The sequence below is a fragment of the Natrix helvetica genome, assembly GCF_964273705.1.
Source record: "Natrix helvetica genome assembly, chromosome: 3".
Taxonomy (NCBI): domain Eukaryota; kingdom Metazoa; phylum Chordata; class Lepidosauria; order Squamata; family Natricidae; genus Natrix; species Natrix helvetica.
This window is the reverse complement of record NC_138549.1, coordinates 86,470,416-86,488,262: the sequence shown is the minus strand read 5'-3', so window position 1 is coordinate 86,488,262 and position 17,847 is coordinate 86,470,416. Positions and strand designations below refer to the sequence as shown.

The window sequence follows — 17,847 nt, the reverse complement described above, 5'->3', positions numbered from 1 at the left end:
AATGGGTGATTGGAGAATGCCTGTCAAATTAAATTGGTGCTCTGAGTATTACATGCTGTTGTAAATATGACTCTGCATCAAAATGATAGTATTATCACCAAGCCAGCTCTTACAGTATCACAGATTTGTAAAAGGGATGGTGTGTGCATGTTGGAAGCCAAGGAGAAGCACATAAGAATGATAGAGAAGCCTCTTTGATAAAAGAGACAGAGAGAGAAATGGAAAAATAGATATAGTGATAGAGATGATAGATAGATAGATAGATAGATAGATAGATAGATAGATAGATAGATAGATAGATAGATAGATAGATAGATAGATGATGGATGGATGGATGGATGGATGGATGGATGGATGATAGGGAGAGAGAGAGAGAGAGAGAAAGAGAGAGAATAAGAGAGAGAGAGCGCGAGAGAGAGATATGAAAGAAAGCAAAAAGGAGAAGGGAAGAATGCGGAGACAAAACTTGTATTGTCAGATTCATATAAAGCATGTGAAAAGTCTCATTTTCTTGATGCTACTAATATGAGGCACTTATACTTTGTCTTTCAAAGTAGCCATGTTTGAAGACAGACAGAATTTTTTTCTTCCACAAATGAAACATATTTTGCATTAAGAACTTGCAGCTGTCTGTCCCTTTTTTATCTAAGCATTACCGAAAGACACCTGTATGTCTGACAAATACCTGGAATAACTATCTATTTATTTAATCATTAAAAAATAAATCTACTCATTTGTTCCCAAACCTTTTAAAATGGGTAAGTATTGTAATGCCATTAAATTAACCAAGACAGGCCCAACAACTGTAATTCAACATAACACACCTCTGTATATAATAAAACTGCCTAATATAACTGAGATATAGCAAAGGAAGACATCAACCATGACTCTCACCCACCCACTTTTTAAATGCCTACATAGACTATGTGCAAGTGTTCGTAAATATGTGCCCTGAATATTTTTGATTTGGAGAAAGTTTGTGAGTTGAAAGAGACTGGGGAGCTGCCAAGCTTTGGCTGATCAAGGAAGGTGAGGATCCCAAAATCCCAGAGGAGATCTTCTAGCAGAAACATGCTGGGTAGCAGAGAGAAAGGGGGGGGGGAGAACCACTTGGACCCATAGACACGTCAACCTTAGTGAATAGCCAGGATGGACTTGATCTTGGCTACAAAGGACCAGTACTGAAGTCTTGGACAATGAAGAGACTTAGCTACCTCTTTAATTCATCATATGACATTAAGAAGGTCTCTTGGATCTGGAAAGAGGGGACATCAGTTTTAACTTGTTGTTGAGAATGTGGTGGCGCAGCAATTTCCACGACACCTTGACGAATCCGAATATCTAGACCCACGCCAGTCCGGCTTCCGACCCGGACACAGCACAGAGACAGCCTTGGTCGCGCTGGTTGATGATCTCTGGAGGGCCAGAGATAGAGGTTGCTCCTCTATCCTGGTCCTATTAGATCTCTCAGCGGCTTTTGATACCATCGACCATGGTATCCTATTGCGCCGGCTGGAGGGGATGGGAGTCGGAGGCACCGTTTTACGGTGGTTCGGCTCCTACCTCTCCGACCGGTCGCAATGTGTGTTGACGGGGGGGCAGAGGTCGACCCTGAGGCCACTCACTTGTGGGGTGCCACAGGGGTCGGTCCTCTCGCCCCTCCTGTTCAACACATATGTGAAGCCGCTGGGTGAGATCATCCGTGGTTTTGGGGTTGAGTACCACCTCTACGCTGATGATACTCAGTTGTACGTTTCAACCCCAAACCACCCCAGTGAGGCTGTCGAAGTGATGTCCCGGTGTTTGGAAGCCGTCGGGGTCTGGATGGGGGACAACAGACTCAAACTCAACCCCTCCAAGACTGAGTGGCTGTGGCTACCGGCACCTCGGTTCAGTCAGCTAATTCCAACGCTGACCATAGGGGGCGAGCAGTTGCCCCCTGTGGAACGGGCGTGCAATTTGGGCGTCCTCCTAGATGCCCAGCTGTCAATGGACGATCATGTGGCAGCCGTGGCAAGGGGGGCGTTCCACCAGGTTCGCCTGGTGCGCCAATTGCGCCCCCTCCTGGACCGGGATGCCCTACGCACGGTCACTCATGCACTGGTGACGTCTCGCCTGGACTACTGTAACGCTCTCTACATGGGGCTTCCCTTGGGACGCGCCCGAAGACTGCAGCTAGTCCAGAACGCAGCCGCGCGGGCGGTCATGGGGAGTACCAGGTACTCCCATGTGACACCGCTCCTGCGTGAGCTGCACTGGCTGCCTGTGGTCTTTCGGGTGCGTTTCAAGGTTTTGACCACGATCTTTAAAGCGCTCCATGGCATAGGGCCCAGTTACCTGCGGGATCGCATCCTCCCACATACATCCCAGCGGCCAATTCGCTCTCACAGAGAGGGGCTTCTCCTGGTGCCGTCCGCTAGGCAATGCCAGCGGGCGACGCCAAGGAGTAGGGCCTTCTCTGTGATGGGCCCAACCCTCTGGAATGACCTCCCCCCCGACATCAGAACCACCACCGACTTCCGCTCCTTCCGGCAGAAACTAAAGACTCACCTGTTTCGACTGGCTGGCCTGGCATAATTTCAACGCCTATCTCCTGGCATTTATATTTTACTGGTTTTTAAGGGTATTATTCTAGTCTTAATTTTATTGGGTATTGGGATCTTAATGTCTGTTTATTTTAATTATTTATTAGCAATACAGTCCTGCACATCTTTTATCCTCCTCTTATGCATCTATCCATTTTATATTTGTATATATATATATTTTCCATGTAGTAATTTTAATTGTTTTAATTTGACATGGACTGTTCTTTGACATGGACTGTACACCGCCCCGAGTCCCTTTCGGGAGAGGGGGCGGTCTATAAGCGCTAATAAATTGAATTGAAATTGAACTTGATCCATTATGTTTATTTATGAAGAGCCCATCTCACAGCAGTGACTCCGAGCAGCATCACTATAAACTCATGATGCGCTGGTAAAACAATTAACTCCCAAAATAAAAACCACACAGCAAGCACAGCAACAGAGTAGGCACAACTTCAGGATCCAACAACAGGGTATTGTTTGATGGAAGGGATCTAGAACATGTCCTTGCTATTACACCTGGTAGGATGGAGGACAGAGAGTCCCACAAATGGTCTGATCCTGTGCCATGGAGGGCTTTGTAATGGTAGCCAGCACCTTTAATTGGATTTAGAAACCTACTAGGATTCGGCTCATGGGGCAACAATGACATGTCAACACAACAGGATATCCCAAAACCTGCCTGCACTGCTGTATTCTGGACCAGTTGCAGCTTCCAAATGCTCAGGAGCGGCCCCATGAAGAGTGCATTAGAGAATTCCAAAGCAGGAGTGACTAAGGCCTAGGTTATGGTTATGAGGAAGACCTCTCGGTCCAGGAATGGGTGTAATTGGTGCACAAGACAAACTGGTACAAAGCCCCCCCCCCCCATCACAGCTTTAAACATGAGCTGAGTCCAAGAAGACCTCCAAATTCCACACCTGCTCTAACTGGGGAAGACATGATGAATTAAAGATGGAAAATCTCCAGAACCAGGAGGCCTGTGTTGGGAAGTAGGAAGCTGATATCTCAGAGCACAAATTCAGATTCCACTATGTAGTGGCTCCCTGGAAGAAGGTTTTGCTACTGCTTGCCTTGCCTTGTTAAAATAGACGTTGCATCCAAGGCAGGGGGCCCTGTCGAGCCTCTATAGTGCCTTATCTGGAATTGGGTGGGATATAGTAGAAGTGTGAGGATCCTTCTCTAAAAGATGGATTTGGCTAGTTAAAAACACAATTCCCTTCTCCTAGGAAGGAAGTATAAACCCTCCTTCACCCACCTATGGAAATAATATTAGGTCCAGGTAGGAAATTACCTGCCATCTTTCCACACATATCCTATCATGCCCACAACAGGGCTCCTATTTTAAGTCTCCTCCCCTGCCCAATTTCTTTGCAGTTTCTCCAGAATCAACAGATGCAGAGGCAGAAGCATGAGAGTTAACCTCAGAACTTCCTGGGGGATCTCAATGGCTGCATTCACACATCCAATCTGATCATTTAGTGAGTGACGTGAACCCATTTTCTGGCCTTGCAAAATATATTAAACAGCATATTAGTTGACCAAGCAGATCTGCTCAAAATCCTAAACACAGGTCAGTGAAACATTGTGGCTGTGTGACTTATGTCACCGGAGATGTCCAAAGAACCACCAGGTTCATCTTGGCAGTCTTCCAAAAGCTTTTCTAGCCAGGATTATAGCCAAAGGTGAGAGCCTTGAACGATATAGTCCAATTTTAGCCTCAGTTTGTTATGTGAACCCAGTCAGTGAGTGATACGGGTTGCTCGTTTCTTCCTTGTCTAACCTTCTCCTGCTCTGCTGTTGTACAGAACAAGTGGGTCATTCCTCTTAGCATAGCCAGGGGAAAATCGGAGGCAGGTGAGTGGCACATAGAAAGGCAGCAGGCTTAAGAGGGGAAAATCGGAGGCAGATGAGTGGCACATAGAAAGGCAGCAGGCTTAAGAGGGAAAATAATATGTATTATGTCTCTGGGATCCAAGCCTTCTGGCAAAAGCTGAGAGATGGGGATTACCTTTGCTCCTTGAACTTTTGCGAAAGCTTGAAGCTTTCCTCCACTTAAAAAAAAAAGTGTGTACATTTTTCTCTCTCCTTAGAATGGGAGGAAACTACCATTACCTGTAATATTAGCCAGTGGTGAAATTCTTTTTTTTTTTTTACTACCGGTTCTGTGGGCATGGCTTGGTGGGCATGGTGTGGCTTGGTGGCGTGGCAGGGGAAAGATATTGCAAAATCTCCATTCCCACCCCATTCCTGGGGAAGGATATTGCAAAATATCCATTCCCTCCCCACTCCAGGGGAAGGATACTGCAAAATATCCATCCCCACTCCACTCTGGGAACAGCCAGAGGTGGCATTTGCCAGTTTTCCAAACTACTCAAAATTTCCACTACCGGTTCTCCAGAACCTGTCAGAACCTGCTGGATTTCACCCCTGGTTTTAGTCCATTTGCTATGAGTTGTCTCCATTTGACAAAAGGTAGATGTCCTAAAGGATGAACCTCTCTGGGTGCAAATGAGGCTCACTATGGCAGACAAGAGAGGAGCTTCTCTGCTCTGGAGCTTAGGTAAACATAAGGGTTTTCTGCTGTGTCTGACTTTAGGGGGTGATGCTCTTCTCCACTTCTTAGCTGACGGAGCCAGTGTTGTCTGATGACATTTCCATGATCGTGTGGCCAGCTTGACTATATGCCGAGGCACATGGAATGCTGTTACCTTCCCATTGAAGTGGTACTTATTCATCTACTTGCTTTTGCTTTCTTTCAAACCGCTGGATGGGCAGGAGCTAGGGAAGTAATGGGAGCTCACCCTGTTGCATGGCTCTTGGGTCTCAAATCCAGGCTGTAGGTTTCCAGCTGACAAGCTCAACATCTTTAACAGCTGAGCCACCATGCCCCAAAGGGAGCTTAGATAGGCTTGATTATTACGGGAAGCCAAGATCCTGCCCATCCAACTAACATGATTCATAGAATAGCTGGGTATTGACCCACCCAACATTTGCATCATGAATAATACCATCTGAGAGATGGCAGTCAAGGGCAGTTGTCCAAGGAGGCTCTCTCCTTTTCCTCCCCCAGGACATTTTGGAGAAGGAAAGCATCAACTTGGACTGGGGCCGTGGTGGCTCATGTGGTAAAATGCTGGGCCTGCACACCGCTGAGGTTGGTGGCTCGATTCCTGTGAGTGAATAAACCACATAGGGACAAGGAAGGAGCTTTTTGCCTACCGGCATTCAGGCATCCTGTGAGTATAGATAACGCCGCCCTAAAAATTCATTTCACAGAGGCAGCCAGCAACCTCGGTGATCCTTGGCTAACACGTGCCATACGCTTAAAAAAAAAAGCACCACCTTGGACTGGAAGTTTCTATATCCCTCATCAATGACATTGTCAAGGTGAGGAAAGTCACTTGCTGCATTCAGGGTGAACGGCCTGGCCAAGTATTTGGCTTCTTTCCCTTATCAGAACATCTTGCTCTGAGGCTTGTTTTGTCCTCACATTGGAGCTTCTTTTTCTCAAGGCAGACATCTTTGCTGCAAATTTCTCTGGGCTTCTCCCTGCATGGCATCCTGGGGAGCCTTAGCTAACCTCCTCTCTGGTCAGGGGATCAGCCTCAAGCAACTCTCCCTCCTTCCTTTGGGGATTTTTGTTTTGCCCCCTAAGCATAAGACCTTTTGACATGCAGAAATTCAACAGGCAAGGCCTTTGGCCATTGCCCAGCTAAGAATTGTCTGCCGTCATGGCGCAGTAATTACAGAGCAACACGCAAAGCTGGCTTCCCTAAATAGAGTTGAGCTCGCTGGGAGGCTCCGCGTTGATTGCTTTGGATCTAGCCCAATTCTGCCTTTGCCTAATCTCCGACGTGCACGGCCTCGGCTGTCGCAATTTAGCAATCTCTTCGGTTGCCAAACCGTCTCCTCCTCCTCCCCTCTTGAAAAGTGACGTCTGCAGAATACTTGATTATTACACATTCGGAAGTTTTAAGGCGCCTAATCCGTTTGGTGCGATTGCCTATCCCCCCCACACCCCTGTTTGCACCGATCCTACATAGCATTTGATAATCATAACGGACGATAAGTCGTTTGTCGTTTCCTTGCCCCCACATATTGCATTAAAAGATGAACTGTTCCTTTGTTTTAGATCCAAACGAAGAAGAAAACCGGGAGCTCAAACCTGGTTACGCTGCGAAACTACAGGTTTTGCACGTGGGCAAGGATGTTACTCTTTTTATCTACGCCTGGCATTCCAAAGATTCCCGAGCGGCCGATTAGTCAGTCGCTAGCCTTGAGTCGTATCTACAACTTGGCTCATGCAAGTGGCAAGGCGGGCTTATTGAACCCTTTGCGTTCCCCAGTCCAAAGCAACAACTCCAGATAAAGCCAGCTGCGCATGTACACACTCCCAACACCACGCGGGTACTTTTCCGTCCCTGAGGCGGTGCCCGGTGCGTCCTTTCGGTCACTTAAAACTTTTTTATTATTTTTATTTGGGCGCGGCAAAGAGAAAAGGGAAAGTATGAATCGCTTGCTTAGCCGAGACCCCGTGGATATCGAGGTACCCCACTTTACCAAAACGGGGTGGCGGGGAAAGGGACGGAAATAAGAGGGGTCAGGTGGAAAAGTCTGGGAGAAAAAACGAGGGGGGGACCACCAAACTCCAGGACAAATTAAGGGACGGGTTGGCTTCCTGTTCCCTGCTCTCATGCGAGCATCTTGGGGAGGTGGGGAGAACAAACCCCGAACAAAACAACTTGGTATTTTGTGGTTTCAGAACTCCATTAGAGCCTTGTTGTGAAGATAAAGGGCTTTTCGACACCTCTGAGGGAAATCCCAAAAGTGCTTTTTCTCCCCCTGTGGTGAAAATCTAATAATCTTTAAAGAAGGAGAAAGCCCTGATGTGCAATCCTGCGCATATTTACTTGAAATTAAATCTCATTATGTTCAATGAAGATCACTCTCGGTTAAGTGCGTCTAAGATTGCGCCTCAAAATTGGCATCCTGAGTAGGTCTCTTCTGTCTTCCTAATAACAGTGACACGCTGGAGGAAAAAAAAAGACTGAAGCATTTTACTGGTTTTTTAAAAAATTACTCCAGGATGTCATATGTCTTTCCTTATCTTTCAATCTGCTCCTTGCAACTGCAACTATTTGCTTTGGCAACCCTCTTTATTTTATGAAGGAGTAATACCAGACAGGATGGGATAGGTTACCCTAAGGTGATCCGTCTGTCTCCCTCAATTCTGTTTTTCCCCAGACACATGCTATAAAGAAACACAAAGTGTGTTTATTGTATGCTACCTAAGGAAGTAGCCAGAGGCTGCTTTGATGTTGATGTGGGTCAAATACCGTTAAGTGATACTAGTTATGAGCCATGGTGGCGCAGTGGTTAGAGTGCAGTACTGCAGGCTACTTTTGCTGGCTGCCAGAGATGGCAGTTCAGATCTCACCAGGCTCAAGATTGACTCAGCCTTAAATCCTGCTGAGGTGGGTAAAATGAGGACCCACATTTTTGGGGACAATATGCTGACTCTAAACCCCTTAGAGAGGGCTGTAAAGCACAAGAAGCAGTATATGAATCTAAGTGCTATTGTTATGAGTGTGACTGTGGAGATACAGGTGCAGAATGTTTTCGAGGAAAGAAGATGATGGTGATCACGGAAGTCTTGTCAAAATAAAAAAAGCAAAAATTTTAATGAGGAGATTAGAACGGAGTTTCTTGAGCCTCACATCCATTTCAGCCATTTATTTTCGTTTCTTTTCTTGCCAACCAATAAAATATCTCTTAGAGATATTTATTTATTGATTCACTCTATATGGTCATCCATGTCACTTATATAATTCTGGGCAGCCAATAACTTTAAAATATAAATAATACTGCTGTTAAAATAAATAACATACAACTGTTAAGTAAAAATAAAAGTAGAAAAACAGCTGAGGGGACACATTCACTTGTTGAGTGCTTTTCCATCTGTGACTTTGTTTCTGCCGTGGTGGTGTCAAGATGAAACTACTGTATTTTATCTTCTGTTTTGTTCTTCTGAGACAAAGGCACATTTTGACAACAACTATGTTTGCTGTTGTTGTTATACCAGTAAATGAAAGACAGACACAAAATCATTTTAATTCTTAGTGAAGAAAATGTACAGTAGAATAAACAATATTCTCTCTCCCCCCCCCCCATTTTCTTTAGTAGCTGGTGGCATTATACAAATAGGCACATGTTCTAAAATTCATGGAAATGAAAGTATACATCCTTTGATGAGACTCCTGCCCATTTAGAAACACAATCGTGTACTTTAGCCTTTGAACATATAATGATGTACACACTGATATAACTGAAGCCAGCACAGTTATGTAAAGTCAAAAAAGATCTTGCAGTATCCAGTTGAAGAATTCATCTAATTGGATTGTCTGCATTTGAATTTCATAGCTTTTTTTAATAGTTTCAGAACTATAATTCAGCTGAACCAAAGTTGCACTTTGTTCCTAACATTATGCGGACACTTCCTTCATTTGAACTAATGGAATATCATTATTTGAATTTTTTTTTGTCCTCTTCTGTTTTTCAACTTATTACATTCTTCTTATTCTGTCTATATTACTGTGTTACTGTCTAAATTATTGTAGAATTCATTGGTTAGATAATTAACTTCCAGGTAAGGTCTGTTCTAGAATTTCCAGCTAATTTTGTCAAGGGTACATTAGAATTACCAGGGTGAATTCTGAGAAAAACCTTAGGCTGGATCCAAACTTAGTTACCATTGATGTTTGCCCATTGAAAGCAATGGGAATTATAATAGTCACACTTTAACAATTAATAAAATGACAAGAGTTGGAAGGGATCTTGGAGGTCTTCTAGTCCAACATCTTATTAAGCAAGAGCTCCTACCTATACTATTTCAGACAAATAGGTGTCCAATTTCCCCACCCTTCAACTTCTGAAGGTGAACATTCCACTGATTAATTGTTCTAATTGTCAAGAATCTTATTTCAATATTTGATCTGTCCTTGATTAATTTCCATCCATCGTTTCTTGTCCTGCCTTCAGGTGCTTTGGAGAATAGATTGAGCCCCTCTTCTCTGTGGAAGCCCTTTAGTTATTGGCAGATATCATGTCACTCCTAGACCTTTTTTTCATTAAACTAGACATACCCAATTCTTGCAACCGTTCTTCATATGTTTTAGCCTCCAGTCTCCTAATCATCTTTGCTCTTCTCTATACTCTTTCTAGAGTTTCAATACCTTTATATCGTTGCAACTCCTACACTCTAATCTGTCACCTGATATTTCAGGACTTACATATATTACATATATAAATTGTGCATTTGATTTTAGTTAGTATTGTCAGATATTGTCAGATATGTATCAAATCTTGTATAACCGAGATTTTATCTTGGCTATTTTTATGTAATGCATTCAAAACCTTTGAACACTTTTCTCTTTCCAGCAATTTTTATAAAAAATAAATAAATTATGGGCAAAATAGTAGCGTAATAGTATCATATACACCAGAGGACATGGTGGCTCAGTGGCTAAGACGCTGAACTTGTCAATCAGAAAGGTCAGCAGTTCGGCAGTTCAAATCCCTAGCACCGCGTAACGGAATGAGCTCCGGTTATTTGTCCCAGCTTCTGCCAACCTAGCACGTAAAATGCAAGTAGAAAAATAGGGACCACCTTTGGTGGGAAGGTAACAGCATTCCGTGCGCCTTTGTCGTTCAGTCATGCCGGCCACATGACCACGGAGACTTCGGACAGCACTGGCTCTTCGGCTTTGAAATGTAGATGAGCACTGCCCCCTAGAGTCAGGAACGACTAGCGCATATGTTCGAGGGGAACCTTTACCTAGTAGTGTATTATTAATTTTGTGCATTTGATAATAAGATCTGTCTAATTTTTGTCACCTAGACATTTGCAGGGTTATAAGACCTTGATATGGAGTGTGTGGTTTTAATGACAAATTTAATCACTAATGGCCTGGAGCGTTGTGTTAAAGCCTTGGAGGGGAGCTGTTATGAGTACTGTATGAATGTTAATTGGTATTTGCAAAGGTGAACAATTAGCATGGAACATATAGAAGTGAGTCATACTAAATTTGGTGATGTTTCTATTGCAAAACAACATGTTAGGAATCACAACTTAAATGAAATCAAAGCTACTAATTTTAGTTTTATTCTTGAAACAAGCATATTAAAAAAACCATAACTGTATTCATTACAATGATATGATTGTCATGCAATGCTGTTGAAAACGCCATTGGCTCTGGTTTTACATACCTCTCAATTAATTTCATAGGACTAGTACAAGGTTAATGATTAGCAAGCTGTGGGTACTTTGTCCTTAGTAATGTTTTATTGAACTATTTCTTTATTGACCCAGCATTTTATAGGGCTAAAACATCTCTAAAAATGCACAGTTCTAGGAGTATATGTACTATAATCTTGGTTATAGGTTTAAGCTTGTACAGAATCATGAAAGGAACCAATTAAGTTAACTTCCTCCAGGGATCCAATTTAAGACATCCCTGACAGAAGGATGTCTTGCCTCTACTTAAAAACATCCATTGAGAGAGAGAGAGAGTCAACCATCTATATTAAGTAATTGGATGCATTACAGGTAGTCCTTGACTTACAACCATTCATTTAATGACCATTCAAAGTTGCAACGTTATAACTTGGTCCTCGCACTTAACAGCACTCCACAGTCACATAATCAAAATTTGAATTCTTGGCAACCAGCATGCATTTATGATGGTTGCATGATCCTGGGGTGGTGTGTTTGCCATTTGCATCCTTCCCATTCGGCTTCTGAAAAGTAGGCAATGGGCAAAGCCAGATTATGTTAATGTCCTTCTGATTCACTTAACTTAACTGCAATAATTTGCTTAATAACTGGCAAAAAAACCTGTGGCACAATATTGAGCATGTCTCATTTAATAACTGCCTTCCTTAGCTGGAAATTCTGTGGTTGTGGTCAAGGATTACCTGTACTGTATTGTTCTTATTGTCAAGGTTTGGTTCAGAGGTGGGTTCTGGCTGCTGCTACTGCCGGTTTGCTCAGGGATGTGCTGTGCACGCATGAGCACTCTGTGTGCGCTTGATGTGTGCTATATGCGCATGAGCAGTACTAAAGAAATGCTTCTGAGCATATACAGAGTCAAAAAACAAGATAGCGGCGCCTGTGGTGCTGCCGAGAGAACTGGTTCAGGAGCATGGCAGGCCGAGTTACTACCTACTCGGCCAAACTGGTAGGAACCCATCTCTGGTTTGGCTCCACCCCTCCATTCAATTGGAATCTGCCATCCTGTAACATAGAGATACTCTGTGTGTCTACATTCTGGAAAAATAGAAAAATGGGACTCCATCTTTTTATAGGAACATCTTGTCTTGTATTTCAAAATTACTGTGTCTTCTGTCTTCTTTTTCCAAGGTAACTATTTCTCGTTCTTTCAATCGCTCGTCATAGAATCTAATTTCTAATCCTACATTATTTTCATTGCCCTGCTCTGAACCCATTTCAATCTATTGCTTGAAATTTTGGGTCCAGAATACTGCATTGAAGATTATACAGAGTAAAAATGAAGATTATACAGAGCATTTATTGTGATTTGGAAATTAGAAAATTGCATTTTTTGCAACTTTATTTATATTGCAGTACTTACTCATATTTATCAAGGGAGATATCCCTCATGTTGTATCTGTATATTTGATTTCTGTTTAATTTTATTCTGTTACAAACAGACTAGTCTATCAAGAAAATTTTACATTTTATGTCTGGATAATGTGTTATTTCACATAATTTTGTGTCATCTGCAAATTTGATAAAACGTTTCTTCCATTTCTTCATCAAAATAATTAATTTTAAAAGTTGAAGAATTTTGCCTCCCTGTACCGCGTTACAGCCTCCTCCTACCTGGAAGGACTGCCACAAGCCCCTGGGGCGTCATGCTGCCCAGGCCACTGAGTGAGACCAGAGTCACTCAGTGAGGACCTTTGCCGGGCAAGCAAGGAAACCAAGGGCACAAGCCTTCTGGAGGCAAGCCCTGCCGCGGAGGCTCTACAGGTGCAGGAGCGCTCCGCCGCTCCCCTCAGGGGTCGAGTGGCGATCCGCAGCTTCTCCAAGCGCCACGGAGCGCCTGCGCTGCTTCCACGTGGCCGAAGACAGCAGAGAAGCCACGAGCGAGAGCCTGGCCACAGCGGCGTTGGAAGGAGGCAGGAGGTGAGGAAACCGACGGTAAGCACACGCGGCAGCTCCTTAGAGCACAAGTCACTTGGAAAGACTTTTTAAAAAGCGTACCCTTTGTTTCTGACCGCGCGGCACCATTTTGAAGCCGGGAGGATCCACGTGATCCAAGATGGCGGCACCCAGCAGCTCCGAGGAGGGAAGAACCCAGGCAACTGCAGCCACAGTTAACAGCCCCACCGGAGGGGCAGAGGAGCATTCACACAAGTCAGTGGCCATCCCAGAGGCTGCCCAGGGGGGGAGGGGGAGCTAAGGCTAAGGCCAAAAGGAAGGACCTCCCCCCCAGGGCAGAGTTAGAGGCAGAGGGTGGCCACAAGCCTTCCAAGCCCTATTCTAAGTACGAGAAGCGAAGGCACAAGACCTTCGAGCGGCTCTGCTAGAAGGCAGGCAGCCAAAAGACCACCCCATGCCCGGGCACAGAGGGGAAGATTCCAGGGACGCCCCCTCCCAGGGGAGCCATAGAGGAGAACCCATCTATGCAAGCGAGAATCCCTATTGATACCTCAGGCCTTTGGGGCTCTGCTCAGGGGTGGCAATCTCCCCCCTTCACTCAGCAGTGGGGACAGCCTTGCCCACGGGACTACCACCCCTGGGGTTTCCCCCTGCGCAGGGGGGCATGGGCTCCAGCCAGTTACCCACCCCCCCACAGGGGTACTCAATTTTCAAGACCTGATGATGCGGGCCTTCCAGCACTGCATGGCAGCAGCATTCCAACCATCACAGCCACAGCCACAGCCACAGGGTATTCAGTAAGGTAATGGCTGCTCTTGCAGCGCACCTGAGGCAGTTGCTGGTGCGAATTCAATGTTATCTAGATGACCTGTTGTTGCAGTCATCCACTTTTAAGGGTGCCCTATGGGATCTAGACTTTACGATGACAGTCCTGAGAGACCACAGGTTTTCGGTGAACCTGGCCAAGAGCCACCTCCACCCCTCCACTAGCCTGATCCACTTAGGAGCCCTAATAGATACCCAGGCAGGCACGGTCTACCTGTCACCAGAAAGACAGCTCTCCCTCAGGCAGCTAGCCTCCCAGGTAGCTAGGGAGCGTAGGGTGTCCTTAGCCACTCTGACCAGACTGCTGGGTACAATGGTCTCCGCCATCGGCATCGTTCCTTGGGCTCGCCTCCATACCAGAGACCTCCAATGGTTCCTTTTGCCTTTCCAGTAAAGGCACATGAGCTGCTCACAGGCCAAAGTACTTCTTCCAGCACAAGTCTCCTGCGCCCTGATTTGGTGGATGTCCCCGGCGATCACGAAGGGCGAAGTCTTCTGGACGCCAGACCGGATGACGATAACTACGGACGCCAGCCTGCTCAGGTGGGGCGCCCATCTGCAGGCTCAGATGGCGCAAGGACAATGGACTCAGGCGGAAGGGACTCACAACATAAACTGGTTGCAGCTCAGGGCGGTCCGCCTAGCCCTGTTACATTTTCATCGCTCGGTCAGGGGCAATCACATATTAGTCCTCACAGAAAACATCACCACCAAGGCTCACATAAACAGACAGGAGGAGACCAGATCACAGGCCCTCATGAAGGAGGCCAAACATCTGCGGCAGTGGGCCGAAAGGAACCTTCTGTTATTGAGGGCCGAACATATAGCAGGGGTGGACAACATCAGAGTCTACTGGCTCAGCCGGGCTGAGGTGGACAACTCGGAGTGGAGGCTGCAGCCAACGATCTTCAAAGAGGTGGCGGAGCACTTTGGATGATCGGAGGTTGATTTATTCACCACTCCCCTCAACACTCAGCTCCCGAGGTTCTTCTCCAGGTACCAGACACGGGGGGCAGAAGGGATGGATGCTCTCTGATGCCCCTGGCCCAGGGGTCTTCTTTATACCTTCCTGCCCTTATCCCTGCTTCCCAGGGTCATACAAAAAATCCTTCGGGAGGGGGCGGAAGTGGTCCTGTTGGCCCCTCACTGGCCCCAGAGGCCGTGGTTTGCAGATCTCCAATCACTTTCAGTGGACAGGCTCTGGAGAATCCCCCAGGAGAGGATCTCCCTCAGCCAGGGGTTGCTGGAGCACCCAGACCCTCAGTGGCTCCAGTTGACCACTTGGCGCTTGAGCGGAGCATCCTGAGGAAAGACCTCTTCTCCCCCAAGGTTATACAGACCATCCAGGCCGCCCGCAGACCCTCCACAGAGCTCATTTATGGCGCTACATGGCGTGCCTTCTCCACATGGTGCAACTCCCGGGGGCACGATCCAATCCAGGTCACAGTTCCACAAGTTCTGGACTTTCTCCAGGCGGGCCTGGACAGGGGGTTAGCTCCCAACACAATTAGGAGACAGGTCTCAGCCATCTCATCAGTTCTTCTGTGCAGCAGGAACCAGAGCTTGACTCACCATCCTATGGTCAGGTGATTCCTCAACCTCAACCCGCCCAAGGGAAATTTGTACCCTTCCTGGGATTTGCACAGGGTATTGGATGCTCTGACAGGCACTCCATTTGAACCTTTACGAACGGTTTCACTTAGGTTTTTGACTCTTAAGGTGGCCTTTCTGGTGGCCATCACCTCCGCCAGGTGGATATCTGAGCTGCAAGCGCTGTCCACCAGGGAGGATCTCTGCATGTTCCACCAAGACAGAGTGGTGCTACGGTTGGACCCATCCTTCATCTCCAAGATGTGCACCTGCTTCCATTGCTTGCAGGAGCTGATCTTGCCCAACTTCTGTCCAGACCCTTCTCACCCAGTAGAGAAAAAGTGGCACACCTTGGACATAAGGAGGGCTCTGAGGATCTACCTCAGAAGAACCAGGCCAAACAGGAAATCCGAAGCCCTGTTTGTCTCCTTCCAGCCGGAGTCTCTGGGAAACAAGGTGACTTCCACCACTATAGGCAGGTGGTTGCGACCCTCTATTGCTACTGCCTATCAATCACACGGCCTGCTGACACCGAGCCATATCACAGCTCATTCTACACGAAGCGCGGCCACTTCTACGGCCTGGGCCACGCTGGCCTCATTGACTGAAATCTGCAGGGCGGCCACGTGGGCTTCCTCCTCACCATTCGTGAGGAACCATAAGTTGGACTCATTTGCCTCGGCAGAAGCTTCATTTTGCCGCAGGGTGTTACAGACTGTTCACAGGGCGGGGGCCACGCCTCACCAAGCATAAGTTTGGGGCATGTTCGCCTCAGGTGTTAACCCCCCCCGGGACGTGTAGGCTTTGGTACGTTCCATTCGGGATACTCCTCCCCCTCACTATGGAGAAAGGGTGTTGGTACTTACCTGATACTCCTCTTCTCATAGTGTCCCTTCGGGGAGAGGGGGCGGTCTATAAATTGAATAAAATAAAATAAAATTATCCAGTCCCTCCCTGACACGGTTATGTAGCTAAGCGTTATGTTTGGTTGTTAAAACGGTTATGTTGAAGGTTTAAATCAATAAAGGCTTAAAACTAGAATAAGAGTCTGGAGTGAATGGTTCAACGAGTCGGATAGTGTTCTTCGCCGATAACTGGGTGGTACCTGGTGACCAGGGCGTGTCCCAAAGAGCTTATCTGACTCAGTCCAATCAACGAGAGGACAAGGTCAACCCATCCTGGATACTCCGCCCCTACTATGAGAAGAGGCGTATCAGGTAAGTACCAACACCCTTTTTGCTCCATTCTGTGTTAATAAATTTAAGTGCTGCTCTCCTGTAACTTTATTTTTAATCTGTTTTGGTTACTCTACAGATAATCCCCAGTTTATGACAAGTCGCTTAGTGACCCATTAAAGTTACAATCTACTTGGAAAAAGGGAATTATAATCTTACAAGTTCCATTGGTTGCACTCCTCCCCTGTGTTCATGTGGCCAGACTTATTACTTCAGGCACTCGACAACACAGCTGTCCAAGTTGTTACCGCCCCAGGCACCTGATGGAACCGGATAGGTTCCAGACGGAGCTTGGGCCACTACCTGTAGCCCTGACCCGCTCTCGGTCGGAGGACCTAGTGGCCACCTGGAATAGGGCGGCGGCTGGGGCCTTGGACCGGGTTGCACCTTTGCGGCCTCTCCTACGGCAGCGACCCACCCGGGCTCCTTGGTATACCGAGGAGCTGAGGATGATGAAGCGCCATAGGAGACGTCTAGAGAGCAGGTGGAGGTCCTCATGCTCCGAATCTGACCGAACACAGGTAAGAGCCTATTTACGGACCTACCTTGTGGCATTAAGAGCGGCCAAACGTAGACATTGTGCCGCTCTTATTGCGTCCGCTGATAACCGCCCTGCCGCCCTGTTTCGGGTAACCCGCTCCCTCTTATCGCAGAGGACGCGGGAAGCCCCCTTGCAGGGCAGAGCAGAGGAGTTTGGGGAATATCTGCAGGACAAAGTCGCTCAGATCCGGAGCAGATGGGCCCCCTTCAGTGGACCAGGGGAGCCGTCAACAGTGAGTCTTGTGAGACCATTCTGGGAGGAGTTTGATTCTGTTGCCCCCGAGGATTTGGACAGGTTAGGTGGACGGCTGCGACCCACCACATGTTTAATGGACCCGTGTCCCTCCTGGCTGGTACTGGCATCCTGGGAGGTGACACAAGGCTGGCTACTGGGCCTGGTGAACGCCTCGTTGGGCGAGGGGTCCTTACCAACCGCCTTGAAAGAGGCGGTGGTGAGGCCCTTACTCAAGAGGCCTTCACTTGACCCGATGGAGCTAGCCAATTACCGTCCAGTCTCCAACCTTCCCTTTGTAGCGAAGGTTGTAGAGAATGTGGTGGCACAGCAATTTCCATGACACCTTGACGAATCCGAATATCTAGACCCACGCCAGTCCGGCTTCCGACCCGGGCACAGCACGGAGATGGCCTTGGTCGCGTTGGTTGATGATCTCTGGAGGGCCAGAGATAGAGGTTGTTCCTCTATCCTGGTCCTATTAGATCTCTCAGCGGCTTTTGATACCATCGACCATGGTATCCTATTGCGCCGGCTGGAGGGGATGGGAGTCGGAGGCACCGTTTTGCGGTGGTTCGGCTCCTACCTCTCCGACCGGATGCAATGTGTGTTGGCAGGAGGGCAGAGGTCGACCCTGAGGCCACTCACTTGTGG

General features: G+C 46.9%; 1 protein-coding gene across 6 annotated transcripts in view; it reads left to right on the top strand.

Annotated features, from left to right (window-relative positions):
- Window positions 1–6,968: 6,968 nt before the first annotated feature.
- The window catches only part of DPYD (dihydropyrimidine dehydrogenase), a 628,073-nt gene continuing 617,194 nt past the window's right edge, over window positions 6,969–17,847 (top strand). For 3 of the 6 annotated variants that reach the window (XM_081946461.1, XM_081946460.1, XM_081946462.1), the window contains exon 1: window positions 6,971–7,134. In XM_081946461.1, the coding sequence (XP_081802587.1) occupies window positions 7,096–7,134 (39 nt within the window). In that variant the 5' untranslated portion in view covers window positions 6,971–7,095. Of the gene's footprint in view, window positions 7,135–17,847 lie in introns of all 6 variants that reach the window. The other 3 variants (XM_081946459.1, XM_081946458.1, XM_081946463.1) reach the window with 2 other exon arrangements.